Source organism: Ambystoma mexicanum, chromosome 2p, assembly GCF_040938575.1.
Source record: "Ambystoma mexicanum isolate Mex_15411 chromosome 2p, UKY_AmexF1_1, whole genome shotgun sequence".
Classification (NCBI taxonomy): domain Eukaryota; kingdom Metazoa; phylum Chordata; class Amphibia; order Caudata; family Ambystomatidae; genus Ambystoma; species Ambystoma mexicanum.
Genome location: NC_090923.1, coordinates 474,527,987 through 474,551,657, shown reverse-complemented (window position 1 = coordinate 474,551,657; position 23,671 = coordinate 474,527,987). Strand labels below are relative to the sequence as shown.

The 23,671-nt window shown below is 47.5% G+C and overlaps 1 protein-coding gene across 1 annotated transcript in view; it reads right to left on the bottom strand.

Annotated features, from left to right (window-relative positions):
* The window catches only part of LOC138566488 (protein shisa-5-like), a 538,445-nt gene extending 517,812 nt beyond the window's left edge, over positions 1-20,633 (bottom strand). The window contains exon 1 of the mRNA XM_069643854.1: positions 20,296-20,633. Coding sequence (XP_069499955.1) covers positions 20,296-20,359 — 64 coding nt within the window. The 5' untranslated portion in view covers positions 20,360-20,633. The remainder of the gene's footprint in view (positions 1-20,295) is intronic.
* Positions 20,634-23,671: the final 3,038 nt, after the last annotated feature.

The following is a 23,671-nucleotide window of genomic DNA, read 5'->3' as shown; positions in this document are numbered from 1 at the left end:
ACTTCGACCCCATCACTCTAGAAATAATCAGAGGGCTCAGTGCCCACGCTGTGGTCCCCCATAGCTGCTACTCTGGACAACGGCCCAACACCATCAGCCCTGATCCTTCAACGGGACCCCCACAGGTGCTGCGACCCCGCTCCTGTTAAATTTCATTTGTGTCCTCTCACCAGGGGATAGGTAGGCAGCCACGAAACACACTCTCGGGGGCTCCTTTTCTGCATATGTCGGTGTGAATCTGCTCCATAACACTGACACACTCACGGCCACAGTGAAAGAGTACTTCCAAGAAGAGAGCGCTCCCTGCTCTATCGCACTAAGATTCTGTTTCCAACATATCGAGTCCTGGGTGACACCAATTCTCCTATCCATTGGCGATGACAAAAGGAGCTGGTGCCAGGAAAAAGAAAATAGGTCCAATGGACTCCTTCACAAACAGCCAAGTCCCTGCCACCATGGAGCCATCACCTGATGACCCCCCGGTAACATCCACTGGCACCTCCAGAGACGATCACCTTCTTACCTCCATGCAGAATGGATTGCTGTCAGTCAATGTAAAGTTGGATGACATTGTCTCCACCATTGGCTCATTAAAGGCCCGCCTGCACAAGGAAAGTGCTCGGGTGACAGACATGGCCAAACTATGTGGCAAGTGCGACGACCTAGAATCTAGGTCCAGAAGAAATAATATCCGCATTGTGGGTGTGGCAGAATCCTCTAGAGAGGGCTCTATGGAACTGCATGTTGAAGCACTCTTAAAAGGAGCAGCATCCTTTTCATACCACTTCCTTGTAGAGAGAGCCCACCGCACACTGGTCCCTGCGCCTAAACCCGGAGCCCCACCCCGCAACACCATTGCTAAATTATTAAATTACAGGGACAGAGATGCAGTTCTCCGCCTGGCAAGAGGTGGGGCCCCTCCATCACGATGGAGATAACATCCATATTTATCCAGACTTTGCCGATGGAGTACAAGCACAGAGAAAGTCATATGAACAAATCAAGAGACAATTGCGACTGCGACATGTCCCGTACGTACTAATCTTCCTGGCGAAGCTACGAATACAACATGGCGGCCACGCACACTTTTTTGAACATCCTACAGCGGCTATGGACTACATTGAGGCTTCAATCCCACTACCGCTAGTGGAACGCGGCTGTGAACAGAACAGCCCCCTCACAGCTGGCTATGGACAGGATAGACCCTGCCGGCTAACCGAGGCGGAACACAATATCCTTTGCTCCCATACAATATGAAAGTAATGTGTCTGGGTGGCACTGAACTGAACCACCTGTGTATTGCCGGACGGGATGCGTCCAGCTGTGGCAGTTGTGAGCTGCACCATTTGCACCTCTGGAAAGTTCTGCAAGTTTAACAAGGGGTGTCATCATCGTGTGGGGGCTGATGGTGTGGGAGGGAGTGGTGGGGGCGCAAAGATGCTTTAACCGCAGCTCTAGCCTGGGGTCAGTTGGGGTTGTTATAGGTTTAAAAACCGAGAGTTATGTCATTGCGGACATTGTCCGACTTGCAGCTACACAGGAGAGCGGGAGGGTTGACAGTTTGGCTCCTCTCCTGGAATGTACGGGGGCTAAATAACCGGGCTAAGTCCAGAAAGTTGGCTGCATATGTCACTAGACACAACCCACAGATATTGATGCTCCAAGAGACACATGCCCTTAAAACTGCAAATATTAGCTTTCATGCACACTGGGGCCCACTTCGATATTACACAGAATATTCAGCACAGTCCAGGGGGGTTCTCACCTTGATTCACCCTTCACTGGGGTACCGATACATGGACAGCAAAATAGATGCTCTGGGCAGATTTGTGCTAGTGTGGGGTGAGATAACTGGTCGCTCCATAGTACTGGTCAACACGTATGATATGATATATGGCATTTATAACGTGCCTATACAAAAGTGTTTCAAGGCGCGACGGGGCAAGGGAGGGGGAAACAGAGGGAGGACAGACAACAATCCTACTAGGCCTGGGCCCGAGATCAGAGGGTGACCAGGTAACCAGTGCAAATTCAGTGTCAGCCAGGAAGTCAGCAAGGGAGAGGAGGAGAAAAAGCAGAAGCAAAGAGAAAGGTTTTGAGGTGCTTCCAGAACCGAAGATGATTCTTCTCAAGTTTCAGGGAGGCAGCCAGTCTGTTCCAGAGGGATAGCCCAGCCGAAGAATGATCTACCACCAACTTGTTGCTTGGAGAAGCGACTGGCCCTGAGGGAGTTTGAGGTAGAAGAGCGAAGAGCTCGAGAAGGAAGGTATTTAGGGAGGTTGAAGGTAATGAGGCCCCAGGCCTCAGAAGACTTTGTGGATGATGCAGAGGGTTTTATACTTAATCCGCTCAGCCACTGGGAGCCAGTGCAGAGATTTCAGTCCTGGAGAGACAGAGGTCATTGGCGGCACATCACTCCTGGATAGCAGACAGACAGTCAGAGATGAGGGAAGTAGAGGAGGAGGCCGAGGGTAGCCTGAAGATGAGCTGGGTGTCATCTGCATAGCACTGAAAGTTGGTGCAGAGACCGGTGATGCAGTGGACCAGGAGTGCCAGGTATTGGTTGAACAGCCAGGGAGAGAGGTTAGACCCCTGGTGGGCACCAAAGGTAGAGAAAAAGATAGCAGAGAGGAAGGACCCAAGTTGGACCTGGGAGGGTCGGTCAGAGAGGAAAGAAGTCAGCCATACCAGAGCCTAACCACCAGAGATACCCAGGTTATCATAGAGACGGTTGAACAGGATGGCATGGTTGACAGTGTCAAAGGCAGAAGAGAGATCAAGCAGGAGGTGGACGAAATGGACCGAATGTTGATGATCCAGAGTTTTACCGGATGGTGCTGAATATGCTTACCCCGGATGACACTCTAGTGGATGACACTCTAGTAGTATGGGGGAGATTTCAACACTATCCTTGACACGTCATTAGATCGGTCTTCCACAATTACCCACAAGCTTACAAGTGTTGCAACCACCTTGCAACAGATAATGTCACAGACTCCCCTGATAGATGCTTGACGTACACTCCACCCGCTGGACAAACGGTACACGTACTACTCCTCTGTCCATGATTCTGAATCTCATATAGACTATTGGCTCCTTAGTTCATCTCTTTCAGATGCGGTGTCGACGTGCGATGTTCACCCCCACACACTCTCAGATCACTCCCCCATATCTCTTAGCCTAGTGCTGCAAGGTCTCCCCCCACGAGCCAGACGGTGGAGGATGCCCCCTGCTATCGTCAAAGATCCCAATGTTCGCGAATCCCTTCATATTGAGATAGAGGAATTCCTTGGTATTAATGAGGGCTTGGTAGGTTCCCAAGCGACACTGTGGGAGAAATTCAAGGTGTGGGTTCGGGGTATCATTATGTCCAAGACCAGTGGGCTGCTGTCGTCTGTCAGGAAGGAGCTGAGCCAGGTGGAGTCCCAACTGTCACAGCTTGAGCAGGATTATAGTGCCACACATAGTACAGAGGTTCTCTTCGATATTCATAAAGCACTGGGCGAATTTAATAAGTTAGCTGACAGGGAGATCCAATATATGGCTACACCAGCTCGAGACCGTAGATATGGTGAGTGTAACAAGCGGGGTACATTTCTGGCCAATATGCTTAAAGCAGAAAGCTACTGCAACCCTATTGCTAGCATTCAGTCGACACAGGGGGAAGTGGTGAACCAGGAGGAAGAAATCAATGCCACATTTGCCCAATTTTTGAAGATACTGTATTCCAACTGGGATAAGAGATCTGTTGAGGAGATGTCAAAGTACGTACGGAGGCTCGGGCTCCTGATCCTCTCCCCCGAGGCTCGGCTCGCACAACATTCCCCCATCTAACTGGAAGAGATAAGCAATGCCATAAAAGACCCAACATCTGGAAGGGCTCCCAGCTCGGATGGCCTAGGCGCAGAATTATACAAGACATTTCATGAAAAACTGGCCCCTGTTTTGTTGAGGGTGTGGGAGGAGGCCATGGATCGGGGTACCCTCCATGACTTTATGCGCAAAGTTATAATTCCTGTGCTTCTCAATCCCCGACGCCCTCCATATGATATGTCCTCACATAGGCCCCTATCCTTGATAACTACTGATGCCAAAGTATTTGCTAAGATTCTGGCTACCACTGTTCAGGATGATGGCACATATCGACCTGAACGCGTATGCTGCGGTTGCCGCCCTGGATGCTGAAAAGGCTTTTGATTCGCAATCCTGGTTATAGTTGTTCTCAGTGCTCGAGAGTTTTGGCCTTGGTAAGTACTTTATCAGATGTGTCCGGATACTCTACAAAGACCCTGGGGCGAGAGTCCTCACTAACCACACACTTTCCGCTCTCTTTGACCTCAGGAGAGGCACCAGAGAGGGTCCCCCCTTCTCCCCCATTTTTATTGCCCTCACGATCGAACCCATGGCAGAATTCGCCAGGAAGAACCATTCACATAGAGGCATCAGGATGTCGGGGCCTCCACAGATAATATCCCTGTATGCAGATGACACTCTAATATGTTTGCGATCCCGAAGTTAACTTCGAACCCATTATGGCCGATTTCCATAAGCTTGCAAGTTATTCTGGATACAAGATTAATGTTTCCAAGTCTGAACTGTTCCACTCACCCCTGTCACACGTAACCTATCCAATATCACCAGAGTCAAATGGGCTCCTGTGTGGGTCCGCTACCTGGGTATAGTGGTGTCCAGCGACAAACGTACATTATACACGGACAATCATGACGAACTTTTGCAGACACTGACAACTAAACTCCAACTGTGATCCAAGCTCCCGATCTCACTATGTGGCCAAGTGGCTCTTCTTAAAATGGTTGTCCTCCACAAGCTACTATACCATTTTGGTAATATCCCCATCTGGCCGGGCAACTCTTTTTTTTTACGAAGCTTCAGTCATTAGCTACTTCCTTCATCTGGGGCGGGGGAACTGCAAGGATGAAATGGTGCAAACTGGTGGAGCCATATTCGAGTGGCAGTATTGCAGTGCCAGATTTCACACTGTATTACTTGGTAGCTCAGGGTCAGTTTGCCAAACACTGGTTTGACCCCGATGATACCGCTGCACATATCTTCATTGAGAAATACGCTGCATCCACCTCCGATCTTCGATCCGTTATGTTCAGCCCTGATCATAAAGCCCCCTGTGAGTTCGACCCTGCGAGTACCACGGTACATGCATGGTCCAAAATTTTTAATAAAAGGGTTGGGGTGATAGTTCCAGACGATCCGCAGGGCCCTCTCTGGGATTTCCCTTGCATCTCCCCCACGTTTGATAAAACGTTGCAACTGCAGTGGGACCTGGCCAAACAACTGAAAACATGAGATATGTTCCCTGGGGGCACATTTGTAAGCCTGAGTGATTTCTTAAGCACTGTAGGGGCGGGACAACTTAAACATCATCAATATTAATGCATGAGCGCCGCGTTTGCCACCAAGTGGCCTACGTTCCCTGTGGAACCCGCTACTCACGAGTGTACACGCATCAGGACGGCGGTCAATGGGGTTAGAAAGGGAGTCTCCACCCTATATGCCCTGGTGCAATCACACTCTACTTCTTGTAACACTATTAAAATGACTTGGGAAATGGATCTGGGTGTCACACTAAGCGAATAATAGTGGCTTAGATAATGCCAACTAACCAAAGCTCTGTCTTTGAACTTGGGGCTACAACTAATACAGTTTAAGATTCTGAACCAGCTCCACTACACCCCCACCAAGTTGGCTAAATTTGTAGACGGCTGCTCGGGGAGGTGTTTGAAATGTGACGCGCCAGATGCGGGCGCAACCATATGTATTGGGCATGTCCTTTGATGTCCAAGTTATGGGGCGCAGTGGCGGATATCCTGGAAAAGATCACGTTGATCCCTGCATCCCTATCCCCCTTGAAATACTTGTTTGGAGACATTGGCAAGGTGGCCGAGACCACTCCACGCCTATTTAATGTAACCTGTGTTATCGCTAAGCGCTGCATACCGAAATGCCGGAAAGCTTCTTACCCGCCCCGCATGGAAGACTTTCTTTGTGACCCAACAATGGTTAATGAGCGTGAAGAATGTACTGACTGTATCAGAGACTTGACGCCCCAAAGATATCTGGGCTCTTTTTAGAAGTTACCTATGCAACATGCTCGCCGACAGCGACTTCTCCCCCGCATCAACGCCTTAAGCTACTGTTTATCATGTAATATGTACACTTAAATAGTGATGTTGTGCTGATTGTGATATTGTGATATACCTGTAACATGTTTGATATAACTTTCTACTAAATATAGTTTTTTTTTTTTTAAATAAATGTTATTAAAAGGATTTCCAAGTGTACAAGCTGCTCAGATCTCCATTTATCTTGCCTGCTAAACCGTTTTGGGGCATATTCACTTCCGTTTCATTCCCATTCTCTCCACTTTGGCTGGCTGAAGGACACTCTGTGCTGATCTATGGGCACAATGGTGTTCAGGTTTGTTGTCTTGTACCCAGAATGCTTTCCTCCCTGCTCCAAAACCATGTGAGGTCTTAGATGGCATAAAAGCACGGTACAAAGCGTGTCATAGCCAACAAAACATGAGGGATAGGTACCAGTGTGCTACTCTGTATAGAACAAGATACATCTAGCAATTCTCTCCGTACCGACCCTGCTCGGTCACAATTTGCCTCTGCCTGTCGCATAGTCTAATGAACACATCCTGCAGAGGGAGCGCAGGTTTTATTTCTCACTTTGGAAGGCAAAGTATAACTTTACTTTGATAGCTTGCTTCCAAGTAAGGAGCAACCCGGTTTCACCATGAACTTACTCTAGCATGACATGACATGGAACAAACTCTTAATAATAACCTTTTTGACAGCAAGGTGCCAGGCCCTTTGAAATGTTACTGTACCAGTTCCATACCCTTACCAACAGCAATCACCTTTATAGACAGGCAGTCCTTGAATATGTCACTCTAGGCTCATGCTTGATGTTCTCAGAATTAACATTCTGGAGTTTAAACTGTGGTTCAAAGTATAGAGACGCCCAGGAAAATAAGCCACCAAACGTAAAGGATTGCCCAAGCAAATCCTCAAATCCTTCATGCATCCAACATTAGAATGCGCAATAACTAATTCTCCCAACCTGCCTTGGAAACACAGCCATTATCACAACACTTTATAACTTATCTGTCTCCTCAATATTGCAGAACCATGGTCCACCTAACAGGACTGACACATGCCAACACAAAGTATTCTTACCCTGTTACACCCCTCCCTGTATCCGTAGCATATACTGCCTGCTTTTTCCTTGCCAATTTATTTCTTCCAGCAATCTAAAGTCTGGATACCACTGGAGTGGGCGGGTGGGGGTCTAAAGTACTCCACTAAACAGATAAGCACAGGTGCTCCAATACTACTTTAGTGGTGCTTTGGTGCAGTATAAAAGCATATTAACGTAATCTAACATACGCATGCCTGAAATAATTAACCTGAGTTGAAAGCTTCCTACCCGCATAAACTGAGCTAGCTCTGAATTTCAAGTGGCATCATAAAACAAAGCAAAAACTTCTAGGACAGTGTTATTAAAACTGTGGGGCGCACCAGCCTTAGAAAACGCGGCTTCTTGGCCAGGGGAATATGCATCTGCAGTCTGAAAATGCAAACTAAAAAGAAAAGGCCAGGCTGCTTACTCCCATCGAGCGTGAGACAGCCAAATCAAATATGACCCCTGACGCACATTCTCGGTGAGGCTGGGGCTGGGCCTCAGGAGCTCAGGAAGATGGGTAAGAGGGTGCTGGGACCGGATGTAAATGTAGCCTGGAAGGCTGTCCATCTTTCCTTCAACAAACACCTTCATTTCTTTCCATCCAGCACTGCACTTCATCCCCACCCATCTCTTTTCCTGCATCCCACTGCTGAAGACATTCGCCCCCCCCTACAGACCTTTAACAACCTTCTCACATGGGTGTTACATGTTTGGAGGGTGTGCCTTATGCCCCCAGCAGTGGATCAAGGGTGAGGTGGTGCGAAGGAGGTAGGTAGGATAGGCAGGAGTTGAAAGGGTCTCCTCCCTGCACACAACATTCCCTCACCGCCTATACCCGATCCTCCATGAGCCCCCTCTAAGCTCTACCACCCTGCCCAAATACTACTTTTAGTAGCAGGCAGCCCAATTTAAGAAATTAAAGTACTTGTGGGGGAATGAAGTGAATGCCCCACTGTCCTAGAATGCATCACCCTCTAAAATATGATGGCACCATGTACTCAGCAGCTAATGTCCACATGTAAATACAAAAATAACAATTAAACACTGATACTTGAGGTGGGGGGGTTAACTTAGGGGGGCTCGAGATAAAATGTTTGAAGACCACTGCAAAGAACCCAGTCCGGACTTAACTTCCATTACTTCAAATAGCCAGCACATTTTTATGAAGATACATATTTACTAAGAGCCTCAATCTGTTTGAGACAATATTGGATTTATAATTTATGTTTAGCTTTGCCCGGATACTTGAACAGTACCATGGCCTGGAAAGGAAGCCAACGTAGTTTGCATAGGATGGGGGCGATTTGGTCACATTTCTGCGCACCCATAATAAGATGTGTTGCAGCATGGTGCATGTCCCTCATCGATGTGTGATCACAAGGGTCTACACAACGATCTGGAAGTCCCACCGCGGAATGATATGTTTGATTTTATGTGAAGGGTGGACATTTAGAGCCAGTCAGTTTGGACTTCTTGGCAATGTGTTTCCTAAAAGCCAAGCTTTCGTCAATGGTAAAGCCTAAGGATTTCGCTGAATCCAAGAGTTGCGGATCAAATCCTTCTAGACGCCATTGTTGGACAAGTTGGTGTTTAGTGGGAACGAACGATGTGGCTGAATTAGGTCTCGGAGGCCGATGTGGATGAATTAGGTCTCGGATGGGTTAAGTTTGATGTAGATAGTCGACATCCAGGATTGGGTGATGGCTAGGCAATTCGCAGAGACAACTGATGATCTTTAGGATTTTAACTCTCGTGTACGACAGAATATTGTCCCCCTATTGGTGAATGGCTATATCGGGATCTCTGAGGAGTGAGCCCAGAGGCTCCATGTAAAGGACAGTGTCGGCGAGTAAGGAGAGGAGAATGCAGTGGTCGAATGTAGCCAAGGATGCATTATTATCAAAAGATTATCACATTAGAACCACCAACACCACTCCTCAATGCACCCTTAAACCAGCTTCCCAGATGCACTCAAAACAGGACAGACATATCCACCCCCCTACTGAAGAAACCTACACTCAACGTGAATGGCCTGCCCAACTATCGCCCCATCACTCAATCTACCCTTCCTCAGTAAAGTGATCATGCAGACTGTTGCAATCCAGTGAAAGGCTAATGTAGCACCATTTCCTGCAGGACTAACAGCTTAGATTAGACCACAATGCAGACCACCACCATGCAAGTTAACGATGATGCCCGCCACATTCTAGACAAAAGGAACCCCTGCCTACTCATCCTCTCTGCTGCCTTTAATGCTGTTGACCATGAAGCCCTCCTCAGCATCCTTGCCATCCACATCAGCCTGAAACGAAGAGTCCTGCAGTGGTTCACCTTCTACATCTTCAACACACCTCACCAACTCAGCCAAATCGGTCCCAACAGAGTGAAGTGCTACCAGCAACTGGCAGAGTTCCACGTGGCTCCATCTTGAACCTGGTCATTTTCAACCTCTACAACAGAGGTATTCAAACCTTTTTGTGTTGGGCCCCCCCGTTGAGAAATAATATTGTCGTCAGGCCCCAAGATGCATATCTGCTTAGATTGTCTACTGAAAGCAGACACCATACACCCTTTTAAAGAGGTTTCGGCCCGCAGGACATCCTTCAAGCCACTGTGGGTGTGGGTGGGGCGGGGAGTCCCACATTTTGAAGACCAGTGCTCTAACATGGAACTTGTGGGGGGGTGGAGGGTAACTAATTGCCAATACTGAGATAAACCAATACACAGATAACATGCAGATTTACCTGAAGATAAATGGCATCGACTAAAGAATTGTCTCAAACTAAATCCTGGATGTCAGGCCACTGAAAGTCAACATGACAAAGATAGAATGAATTTAGGAAACCCAACCAAGCATGACCAATCTCACAAACGGTTCAAGGAAATAAAGCCCGGCTGATTCATGCATCAACTGCCACCTAGTGCAAAATATCTCCGTTTTATCATTGACTAAGACCTCTCATTCAAAATACACATCTGTATGAAGACCCAAAAAGCAGGGTACCTGCTCATGCTGCTCTGCAAATTAAAGCCCTTCACCCCCACCAGTATTTCAGAATAGTCACCAAGCTCTGGTCATCTCCCTACTTGTAGGAGTTGCGTGCCACTATGGCCCTTCTGAAAGCTATCCAGCACCTTTATCCCATCCTCAATGAGCTACACTGGATACCTCTTCAAGAACACATAATTTGCAAGACAGCCTGCATCATATCCAAAGCAGGCACTAACTGGCTGAGAAACTCGCCATCTACGGAGTACTTTGGAACAAAGAAATGCAAGAGAGGAGAAAACTAGCCAACAGGCCATTCATTCTCTGTAACAAGTTACTAATGCAGGTCAGATCAGCAGGCTCCATCTTATACTTCAGGGAGGATATATGGACAGAACTCTTCAAAGAGCATCTCGCCAATCACTCCCCTTCTCTCATGCTAGTGCCCTCCTTCCCTGCTCCCAGTATCCATTCTAGCAATCACTTCCACTCCTGTACACTATGCAGCGCAGGCTCAAGGGGCGCTCAGAAGGTGCGGCCGCACAAGGGCGCAGCAAATATAGGGCGCCTTGCCTCCAGCGCCTTATGTAAACAGCGCCCATTAAAGAATCACGCATTGCGCTGTTTACATGACACGTAGCTGAAGGCCAGGTGCCCATAAACAAACAGCAGGGGGCTCAGTTCTTTTATTGAGATGCCGAACAGACCGGCCTGCAAGCCCTGCATACACAGGTTGGGCCTGCAGGCCGTAATGAGAGACGGACTCGGGTCATTCCATTTCGGAGTCTGCAGCCGTTCTGTTGCATGTGCCTGTAGGGCTCCCTTTTATTAGCTTGTGCCATGACACATTCATGGCCCATCTTGGAAGGGCAATACACGGGGGAGGGATACATCCCCTTAAAGGGGCAATACACATGGGAGGGTTACTACATAACATCCCTCCTTTTTCATAAGGAAAAACACAAATAGTACTTCAAAACATAACTGATTTCCTCCCCCCTCGTTACAAAAACGACATAACTTGGGTTACTTCAGGATCGTGGGATCAACAACCAATAGGAGATGCCACGGGTACCCATATGAGGCTCACATAGTTATACCCATACAATATATGTCAACCCATCACCCTCAAGGTGCCATTCACGGTGGGTGAACCGCCGGTGGATGGTTGGCAGTTAGACCACAAATTACAAAAACCCTTTATTAACCTGGGGTATGGAATTGAAACCATTATATGACGCCCATGGGTAACCACTGGTACCGTATAGTACACCCCTACAAACTGCGGTATTACAGCTTCACATCACTGTCCTTTAATGTGACCACTTTAAGCATGTAGCTAGTATGCAGGTTCACAGCATCAAAATGCATGTTTACTGAGTCCTCTTTGAGCAATCGCAGAACTGCAGGAGACCCGGGGAAGTGACTCCTGAATGGACACTGAAGAAGTGTCCTTTAGTATCCGTTCAGGAGTCACTTCCCTGGGTTCAGGTCCACTGACGGTACAGTTTACAACCGGCAAAGCCGCACCTGGCGGGTACCACGGGCCACAATGGCATAGTCCCTTGATGTTGTGGGCAGGGCAGCAAGGACAGATCACAGGGCATCCAGGCTGCTCCCCATAACGTTGACAGGGCTCTGGGTGATGGGCCATCACTCACCCCTTATCGGCGATGTTCCCCTAGTCGGGAGTGGTATTTATTCATTTACTCACATTTGTTAAGCGCACAGCAGCCCATAAGCATCGTGGCGCTGATTAAAGTGGTTATTCAAATCTTAGTTACTTACAACATACAGTAGGCGCAGCTGAGATGATGCGCTTGTTACCGTGGAGTGACATAGCCTAGTTGCATACAAAAAAATGTACCATGAAAATTAGCATACCGGCATGGTAATCCAAGTTGTGGGGCGTGGTGCAGAAGGTGGGTGAGCAGGAGTGGATACTTAGTTGAAGAGGGCAGTTTTTAGGTTTTTACGGAAGGCATGGAGAGATGTTTCGGGCTCTGAGGTCAGTAGGGAGTGCGTTCCATAGCTTGGGGGCAAGCTGTGCAAAGCCTATTCCTCCTGCCTTAGCCCTGTTAATTCGGGGCACTGTAAGTTGGTTGGTGTACCGACGTCTGATGGGCCTTGTTGATAGTGTTCTGGATAGTGTGTCCAATAGGTATGAGGGTGCAGAAAGATTGATGCATTTGTGGGTGGTGGAGAGAATTTTGAAATTGATACGGTCTTTGAGTGAGTGGGCTCATTTTCTTGCTTGTGTAATGTGTTCTCTTTTGGGTATACCAAGAGCTGCTCTAAGAGCTTGTTTTGGGTGGTTTGGAGTCTAGCTATGTTTTTTTTAGATGTGCCAGCTAGGAGGGCATTGCAGTATTCCAGTTTGGCTCCTATGGTGGCTCTGGCAATAGAGAGGCAGTTGTCCTTGGTTAGAAAAGGCTTTATAGCATTGATCAGTTTAGTGCTCAATGCGGAGGCCGAGACTATGGCGCCAACTTGTTTGTCCATGGATAGTGCAGCATCTATGTGGAGCATTTTGACCGAGGAGAGAACTGGGATGACACAGCTGTCGATACAGAAGTTGAGATATGTATAACCTAGTTTGGCTAAAGTAGCCTTTTGACCAAGAATGAGGATTTCAGTTTTGTCCCCATTAAGGCAAAGCCCATTCGTGGCCATCCAGGTTTGGATAGTAGAGTAAATTTGCTGAAGGGTTGTAGCGTTTTGGTGATAAATCCCTGTGAGGGGAAGGAGCCCCCGGGTATCATCAGCAAAGTTAATGTATGTGATCCCAAGTGCATCCAGTTTATCAAAGAGGCTTGGTAAATAGATTGTACAGAGTAGGGGCGGTACAGGAGCCCTGGGGGACACCACAGTGGATGATGGTGGGTTCTGCGTTGGCTAGGTTGGAGAACACTTTCATAGCTCTGCCCTCTTAGAAGGAAGTGACCCATGTTGCTGCGTGATTAGAGAAGTGCGCAACATGCGTGAGATGCTTGGTGAGGGTGTTGTGATCAACCAGATCAAATGCTGCTGAGAGGTCCAGGAGCAAAAGAAGGGCAGGCTTGCCCTTGTCTACGATATTAGTGATTTGGTTTTTCAAATCTAATAGGGCGGTTTCAGTTCCATGTCCTTTGCGGAACCCCGACTGTCTCTTTCCTAAGATCGAGTTAGTTTTGAGGTACAGTTGGATTTGTCTGAGCGGCCTTGTCAAGTATTTTGAGGAGAAACGGGACGGTAGTTATGGGTCAATAGTTGTTAGGTTGAGAGGGGTCTAGGGTTGGCTTTTTTAGGAGCGGGCGCACTCAGACCTCTTTAAGGCGGTCTGGGACTATGCTTGTTTTGGATGAGGCGTTGATGAACGCAGTAAGGAGAGACGCGAGTTGTCCAGCGCATTCTTTGATGATTTTAGGTGGGCATATGTCGCCCTTGCATTGTAAGGGTTTGAGATGTTTGAGGATGTCTATTACATCTACCACAGTGATTTCAGTAAATGCGAATTTAGGAAGGTTGCTTTTTATGGGTGTGGGCTGGTTCTGATTCTGATCAATCTGTTTAGACAAAGCTTTGTAGTGGTCTGAAATTTTGAGTCGGAGGAGATCTATTTTTTTTAGCATAGAGGATTGTATGCTGTTGCACCAGGCCTCATCTTTAACAATCTCGTCAGTGCATATGGGAGGTACTGTTAGCTCTTTAAAGATAGTAAAGAGTTCTTTCGTTTGGGAGTTGGCAGAGGCGATCTGGTTGTTGTAGGCATCCAATTTAGCATTGAATATGGAGTCTTTGTATTTTTTGGAAATGGAATGGAAGTTAGCTTTGGTGATGTCGCAAGGGTTGGCCTGCCATTTTTTAAGCGGCTGGCATTTAGTGTTGCGCATTTTTTGGAGCTCTTCGGTGAACCAGGAGTTTGAGTGGAAGGATTTTTTCTCTTTTTTGCTTTCTAATGGAGTGACCGTGTTGATAGCATTGGTGAGAGTATTCTTGAACAACTCTGCTAAGATGTTGGGGTCTAGTGAGAATGGTGGTGCTAGGCATGGAAGGTTAAGACAAGCACTAACGTTCTCAGCAGTGAGTCTTTTTGCACTTCTAGCTAAGGTAGCAGGTGCTGGTACAGTAGATTTGGCGCATGGTGTGGAGGGGATGGCAGATATTAGATACAAGGGCTGTATTAAAATTATGGTCTATGATCCAGTCAAGGATACAACCTTTCGCGTGAGTGGGAGGCGACTTTCTGAGTGAAGCCAAGGTTGATTAGGTCTTTGGTGAGGGAGGAGGCCGTTTTGTCATTTGAGTCGTTGAAGCCTAAATTGAGGTCGCTTAGGACTAGTGTCTTCATGGATTTTTTTGATATTTTTCCCTAGGAGGTGGGTGACTTGACACTGGAAGTCCATAGTGGCTCCTGGTGAACGGTAGATGACGTGGATATTTATGGTGTTTTTTGGAGAGAGAGCTAGTTTAGCTGATAGGATGCTTACATTTCCTTCTCTTTGGTGGGGTATCGGTCTTAAAGAGATGTCTTCTTTGAAGATTAGCCCTACTCCCCCTCCTGTTTTGTCAGGCCTATCCTGTCTGAGGATAGAGTAGCCTTCAGGAAGTGTTAGCGTGATGGCTGGTCCGGAGGCTTCATGAAGCCATGTTTCTGTGATGCTATTATGTCTAGCTCTAGGCTAGTGATTAAATCATTCACTTCTAGGGCATGGGCATTGAGCGAGCCGACATTAAGTAGGGCGCATTTGTAGGGCATAGGCTGGTTGTAATTGACAGTGAGATGGGGGTGTCTTTTTTTTATGGTGAGGAGTGTTGCTGCGTGGTGTTGTAGGCCGGTATTTGGTGATGAGCTTTAGTGATAGTGTGTTTACTGACTGTGGTGGTGCAGTGGCGTCTGCCGTATGTTCTGTAGGGGGTCCGTGATCCTAGGCGGGTGTTTCTGGGTGCTACAGGAATGGGTACGGTAGCAGCATTCAGAAGGTGGGTGCGTTTCCTAAGTCTGTGTTGTCTGGAATGAATTGAGGGTGTGTGCATGACTGTATGCGGTGTATATTGGGTGGGGCTGGGCAGGTAGTTCATGGTGACAGTGTTTTGGCTGCTGGCGTAAATGTGGCTGGTTAGCTCTAGTCCGTGCGAGTTCTGCGTGCTTTTGAGGAGGGTGAGCGCAGCGCCTAGCGTGCAGATGAGGAAAGTAACACTTGTTATTTTATTCTAAATGCAGTATTTAGGGTATCAGGTAATATTATCCCCATATATATGGTCGCCGTACATAATATTGCCGGGAAAAGGTTGTGGCGATATTATATGGGTGACCATATACATGGGGATAGGGGCAGCCCCAAAAAAAAAAAAAAAAAAGGGGGGGGGTTTGGGAGTTGCGGGGGTGTCCCCCGCATGTTCCATGCAATAATGTCCCCACAAAAAACGGCCATTTTTCTGCGACATTTTTGCATGCCGATATCTTTGTGCCCTGCCCACAACATCAAGGGACTATGCCATGGAACCGTATTTAGGCTAATCTACTTTTTTCTAAGGGCATTTGGTAGATGGCACGGTTGGTGCGACAATTTTCTAAATGCAGTATAGGCTATTCAACATTTACTAAAGGCATTTGGTAGAAGGCACAGTTGGTGCAACAATTTTCTAAATGCAGTATTTAAGCTGATCAACATTTACTAAAGGCATTTATTAGATAGATTACTCTGTATGTCAGTGAACAACCTATAGCAAGATATGCAGGATAATGATGGCATTACAGTGTGTGGCACAAGCATCACTAGTACTGCATGTATAACTAATTTACTATGAAGGGTGTGCCGGCGTGTAGATACCGCATGTTAGCGTCCTGGAGTTAAATCGATCACATACGTCGGCTGGAAAGGCCCTTGCCTTAATTTGGGCGCCGTTCCCATGTCGACAGGCATGCTAGAAATTGTGCTTACCTCAAGCAGAGGGCAAGGCAGCGTTCTGGGCCCTAAGCTCCTGTGGCTCCGGACAGGCAGTGTAGCCTTTGAGGTCGTGCGATGAGTCCGGCCTTGCGGAGATGTGTTTCACAGTCAAAGAGGCAAGGAGGTTGGAATTAGCATGAAGGACTTAATGGGGTAGCCACTCATTGTCGCGAACAGGGGCAAACAGGGCAGTGGCCTTATGATGGCCTTGGGGTGACCGCCGGCTGTTTGCACTCAAAAGCAAACACACATTGCTTAGCAGCTGAGAGGACGCTCAGCCTTCAGTCTCTCTTCCCTTCAGGGGCACAGGAGGGTGCACAAGCACTCCTAATGAGCTGCAACCCATTGCCTGCCTGTCGCACTAATCCTTGCTGTTGGGGCCACGGCTGCATAGTTTGGTTGGTCAGACAATGTTGTTGGTTTGGCTCAGGGGGGCCGGCAGGTATCGCCCTCCAAGCCCACGTTGGCCTGGTCCTTCGATGCCATGGCATGCAGGGTGACATTAGTGGCAGGCAGTCAGGGTGACTGTAGTGGCTCTGTGTTAGGCCACCTACAGGACAGGCCAGGTGACAGTGGTATCACATTGTGCTCACAGGGCAGGCAAGTTGATTTCCATGGCTGGGTGTTCCTGTTAATGCGCTGAAGTAGCCTGGTGTTACAGGTGCACAATGGGATTCATTCTCTCGGAGTACCTGGCAGTGCAGAGCTCTTCCTATCCAGTGCTTGCGGGTCTTCACCTTGTCCAGCCCTGCGCGTGCAACATCCCATGCATGGTAATGCTAGGGAGGTGTGCCGTGTCCAGAGCGCAGGATGCTCACCTGCTCATGGCCTAGAATCTTGAGGAGCCTAAAGGGTGGAAGGTCCATGTTCGCCCCAGTGTGGCCATTGCTGGTGCAAACACAGCTGCATTGATACGTGGCTAATATTACTTCTCTTACATGGAGAACTTTATTATTCGCCCTTGAGGGCTGCAATTAGAATGACAACAGTTGCCCCCTCTCCTTTGCAAACCTTCCGAGAGTACAGGGGGGGCTGCTTACCCCTGTGTAGATACACAGCCCCAGACAAACAGAGCTGCTTTCCACAGCAGGGCACTTCAGTTCCGATGTCGGAGCTGTCCATACTGCACTGCTCCATTTACATTAGCTCTGGCATGAGTAATTTCAACGCTGCCTCCTGGCCCGGGCTTTTCTGAGGTCTCTCTGCTTTGCTTGCATCAGCTCCGGCAGGGAGCATGCATTTATTTTATTTTTACTGCTCCTACCGGCGCACAGTAGCATTCACCGCCAAAGGCCTGGGATCTTATGGGTGCTTCCTCGGCAGCGTGGCACCACTCGGGAAGGTGCCACTGCTCGTGTGGGGTCTGGCAGACTGATACTGGCGGGGATGCCACCTTCTTTATTTGTGTGCTCCAACCTCAGCACTGCAGGTGTGCTGCCAACCGGAGCACTTCTATTTCACCGCTGCAGGCCCGGGCTCATGCTGGTGCTCCGGCGGCACCACAACATGTGACAGTGTGGCCGCCAGCCTGCGGGGGGGACCCACCTCCTATTGTTCGCTCCTGGCTGGAGCACTTCATTTAATTCAACGCCGGGCACGAGATCACAGTGGGGGCCCCCTGCGGGTCTTCTGTCAGCTATGGTGGATGCAGCGGGGGCCGCATTCTTGAGACGGGTGCTTCCCTTCGCCGGCAACGGGTGCCGCAGGGAGCTGCAGGCTGGATCCTTCCCTGGCCACACAAGCACCCTCTCGCAGAGGCCCACGGCTGAAGAGAACCCACGGCGAAGGGTGCATCTTTTCATTGCCTCTCGCCTGGGCGCGGGCCAGCACCACTGTCCTCCGGCGGGAGGTTGTTTCACTGCCACAGCTGCGGCCGCATCATTTTGCCCCCTCCTACGGCGGCAGATGCTGCAGGGGTATTTCAAGCTGGCTGCGCCTCTGCACCATGGCGGGGACCGCCACTTCACCTCTTCTTTCTTCCGCGGGGGCAGCACAGCCCTCTCCCCAAGCGGGAAGCGTTGCTTCTCTTGCGGCTGTGGCCGCACCATATCTTCTCCCCTGGGGCAGCACGACTCCTGTTTGCAGCAGATGCCGTGGGGGGAGGGCAACACCACTCTCCCCCAACGGGAGACGTCATTTTCTTCGCGCCAGTGGCCGCTCCATTCCTTCCCCCTTGGGGGGAACGCACACTTCTTCTCTTCACCGATGTGTGGCCCCGGGCATACACCACCATGTAGGCAGTGAATCGCAGGCCAATCCCTTGGCTTGCGGCGGGAGCTGGGTGCTCCCTTCCTCACTCTCCCTCCTTTCCCCTCACCTGCACAACTGAGGGGCAGCAGGGATAGTGCTTTGCGGGGCTGGTCTTCTCTCCTTTTGTTGGGATGTCGACTACCTTGTCGGCATTGTTAGGGGGGCTGGTCATGTGCATCGCACCAGCCCCCTGAGGTGCTATGGCACACCAGCACCTTGGAGGCCCAGTGCCTCGAGGGGTTGATGGGTGTGGGCTGGTCATGGACATCGCACCAACCCCCTGAGATGCTATGGGACATCAGCACCTTGGAGGCCCAGTGCCTCTAGGGGTGGCAGGGCTAGCCTTACCTGCACATGCGGACCCTGGCTGCCTTGCTGGCAGGGGGGTCCCATGGCATCCTGGCCTGCAGGCCGTAATGAGAGACGGACTCATATTCCGTTTCGCAGTCTGCAGCCCATCTTAAAGGGCAATACATGGGGGCGGGATACATCCCCTTAAAGGGGCAACACACACATGGTAGGGTTACTACACAACACCACTAACTCTATGGGCCTAATTCACAGAAGCGTTTTATGATGGCAAAGCCCAGTGGAAAACGGTCTGTGAATTAGGGCCGTGCAATCACCCTTGAATGGACCACCTATATACAGTGCTCAGTTTCCCGTTGCAGCTAGGTTTGCATTTTAGAAACCCCACACATACACAAACCCTATGGTGCACACACACCACGTAGAAAATAGCATGTTCAAAATGTGAAACGCTGGAAAGGTTTACGACTAGGCTATCGGCAGTGAATTGATTTTTAGCATAACATTTAGATGACAGTTACAGGGATTTAGTAATTGCACGTATCTAGTTGAATTCCACTGTATTGGTTCTGCTAGTTATCTGAAATCTAGTTCATAAGTAGATATCGAAATACTCCTAAGCCAAATTGATGCAGTATAAATCAATAAATATTGAACTAGACTTTCCACCAAGAAATCGACCAACCTAAATGAAGCACCGAATGTGGATTTGCATTCAGCACTTTGAACATGTTAGCTTTAACGAAGCAGGTTTGTTGAACAGAAATTGCGACCTCTCCGGATTTCAAAGGGGCTACCTACATTTAAAACGTTAAACCGGTGACATGTAAAGCCATAACGAGTTCTAGGGAAATTGATTCAGAATTACATTCTGTATTAATGTTTGTGGGTTCGCATTTTGTAGTGTAATGAATTATACCTGCGCATTATTAAATACAAAAAGAACGCAGAGGCGTACACCAGTTTGAAATCCTTTAAAAAAATGTACACTTGAAAGAAAGGGAGAGACCAACTATGCAACGTACTCGGGTCCTAAATATTAGCTGGGCCGTGAGATTGGGCATTTTACATTTTGTGTTGTAATTCTGAATGCATCACTGTAAACTTAGATGGGAGGGTATAAACGTGCCGATTTAAAACGTCTCTCCAACTTTCTGGTGTTACGAAGACTTTTTTCCTGCCGGATCATTAACCCGCTGCGTTTGAAAATGCAGGTGCGTGAAAAATGACAAAGCTAGGGAACGACGGGTTTTTTCTATTTTAAAAGTTTCCAAATGCCAAGTATGTAATGTAGTAAATTATCCAGAAATGCAGTTACAAAAAACATTCCGTGAAAAACAAAAACGCCAATCATTACACACGAACGAGCACAACCAACGTGCAGCCGTCTAACCCGCTATCTGCTTTCGCAGTTCGCTCTATAGAAAGCCTATGTCTGTAACTAGCGAGCCGTGACGCCATAAACACGCGCTCTAGAGGTCGCGTGTTGTAACGACGTCATTATTTCCGCATCTAGTTAGATACAAATATTATCTTGCCTGCTCCACCCCCTCCCACCTTTATAACGGCAACCCATGAACGTTTACTTACCTCCGTACAAAGGAAGGATGCAGAGAACGGTCAGTGACGCTAACACACGGAACTCGGGCACCATGATCCCCACCGAACAGGATACTCTAGCCCTCAAAAAAGGGGAGGCGCTGTGAGAAATGCTTGTCAGACGAAGATTTTCCACTGGGGTTTGGAAAGGAATCCTTTCGGTTTTGAACCGGAGGGTGCCACAGAATGAAGAAAATAATATCACAAGTTGCCTAGCGAGTCACCGCAGCTCTCGCCAAATCAGAAGCTGCCTGGAGACGTCAGCCTCCTCCCCTCACAGGACACGCAGAGGCGGGGGGACGGGAGAGAGAGCAAGTTAGGAACTGCCTGTTCGCCCAGCAAGGAGAAGGAATATTTCAAGTCTCAGTGGCTATGGGAGTGCTCTCCTAGTCCTGGCAAATGCCCATTCATTTTTACACAAAGTGAAAATAACACCTGCAACTGGATGTTTTGTATTATTACTTTAGGTTCCTCTGTTAAAAACAGCAACATATAAAGCAAAACCTACTAAATATTGAATTGAGAACATCAAGACATATTATGCAAAGACATAAACGAACCAGTTATTAACAATGCGTGTTAAACAATGGTTCCAAATTAAGATTTAATGAGCAGGAGCTAAAATCAGCTCCTGGGGGTCGGGCATCACCCCTTGTTGTGGCGGTTGGTAAACACAGCACGTCACCCATAGGGACGGCTGTGATCACTTGCCTATTTATTTGTTTATTATTCATTTTTTACATTTATTCAGCGCACAAAACCCAAGGGCATCGAGGCGCCTTTACAACCAGGTACTCTTACATTATGGAACAGTTGAAATAACAAACAACAAAACGCAGAGTCTCGGCACTAGGTAAAGAGACACGTTTTCAAAACTTTTCTGAAGGACCAGTACGATTGTTCTGCCCTCAGATGAGGTGGGAGTGCATTTCATTGAAGAGCGACTACGGACGGGAAGCTAGCGCCTCCACTTTTTGCTCGCTTCAATCTGGGTGGACGTAGGCCCTCCTGATAGGTCTGGTAGACGGAGCTTTAACCATGTTTTGGGATTGGTAGGATGGTGCCAAGTTTCAAAGGCATCAGTGAGTGATAGAAAGTGCTTTAAAGATGATCCTCTCCTTGATAGGCAGCCAGTGGGCATTCCTTCTTGCCTCAGTTATGTGGTCTCTTTTAGGGATGTTGAGCGCCGCTCGGATGGCATTGTTCTGGATTATTTGTAATTTATTAATATTATGTGTGGATGGGCCAGCGAAACGGACATTGCAGTAATCCAGCCTAGCTCCAATGATGGCTCTTGCGATGGTGAGACAGTTGGAGGGGGCAAGGAAGGGCCTGGCACCATTTATAAGCTTTGTTGTGTAGGTGGCTGATGTCGCAATGGCGCTGACCTGTTGTGTCATGGAGAGGGAGAATTCCAGGTATACCCCTAGGGTCTTCATTGAAGTCTTTATTGAAGTGGAGGCTGGTATCAAGAGGTTGTTTATGCTGAAATATATTTATTTATTGGTCATTTATATAGCGGCTATACACATAAACAAGCATTTCAAAGAGCTTCAACGCAGGGAGGGTAAGAGGCTAGACAAGGATTAACATTCTTAATAAGCAATGGGATATTCAGAATGGGCAAGTGCAATGCGTTTAGAGGTACAACATAATACGGAGGAATACAAACCAGTTACAAAATATGACAGTAATATTGCACGTGCCTGACGGTCGTTACAAAATGCAAGAGCTAAATATGAAAGAAAGGAGCATGGGGTAAGATGCACAAAACAAAAATAAATGCAAGAGACATAAAGACAGAGAGGGGGAAAGAGGAGGGCTAAGGGGGAGGCACACTCTACACAACCAGACACAAAAAAAGGCTGCAGATGTAGAAATGCCACTGTTCTCAAAACAGCAAATACCGCAGCAGGGGATAAATAAACTTCTTACTCTGCAGTAGATAGCTATGTCCTATACAAAACAAGTTCCAATGTATCAAAAAGTGTCTGTGGGTATCCTCTCAAACAATTCCAATAATACTGAATTATTTATGTTTCTTATTCACAAAAATGTATCAATTTTATTAATTACACAAACATCATGTTTCTTACAAATAATCATAAAACAAATTACAAAAAGATAAAACAACACAAGTGAAACCAACATAAGTAGGTCCTAATACAGTATTTTTTATGGGTAATGATGTGTAACTAACACACACTAGGATCCCTAAGCCTCCATACTTTTGGTTATTTCCTGTTCTTCTTAGTACATTTATAGATTCCCGACAAGTTTCTGTCCATTGAAAACATCAGTTACGGAAATTCATCAAGGGTGTGTAATATCTTGTGTCGATTCCTAAAATCTTCTAACAACGTAGGAGTACCCTCTCTTGCTCAAAGGGTTTGATATCCTGGACTTTTTCATAACCTCAACTGGTTTAACTAAGCAGATTCCAATTTCTTTAAGGAATTCTTGTCTTCTTTCCTCTATTCTCATGATATTGTGGGTCCCAATAATGTACTGTCTTATGGGAGGTAACCAAACGACCACAACAACGTGTTTTTCCAAATTAGTATCTGCCAGTTCTTCTGTATCTCAACAATTCGAGTGGAACCTTGAATCTCTACTGAGGATTCTAATCTTAATTGTATTGTCCAGGTTTCACAAATTGCGAAAGAGGGCTGGAGATGACCCTAGCTCCTGCATGATACTACGAGATGCCAAGGGAGAAAATAAATCAGAGAATACTTAGAGAATTTAATACCGCGACTCAGTTACCCATTGGAATTTGGTTTTCGCGATTTTTAGATTAGAATATTTTAGGATATTACAGACCCCTGATGAATGTCCGTAACTGATGTTTTGAATGGACAGAAACTTGTACAAGTCGAGAATCTATAAATGTACTAAGAAGAACAGGAAATAGCCAAAAGTATGGAGGCTTAGGGATCCTAGTGTGTATTAGTTACACATCGTGACCCTTAAAAAGTACTTTATCAGGACCTACTTATGTCAGTTTCACTTGTGTTGTTTTAAGTTTTTGTAATTTGTTTTATGTTATATGAAAATTTTTATGATTGTTTTTAAGAAACACGATGCTTGTGTAATTAATAAAATTGATATATGGATGTAGAAACACCTACATTCGATTTTAAAGCAAGGCACACCACAACACACGAATCAACAGTGGCTGCAGATATCAAAGTCACAATGCAGCAAGAAAAGATGAGTTGGCTACTCACAGGAAAGACTACAAGTGTGCCTTGAATCCTGGCTGTGCGAAGGAAATCACCAACAGTTCCAAGTCCAGATGATTTTGGAGGGATGTGTTGGGGTAGAGGGGGAAGAAATAAGGGGGGGCCCAACCAGACCAGCTGGG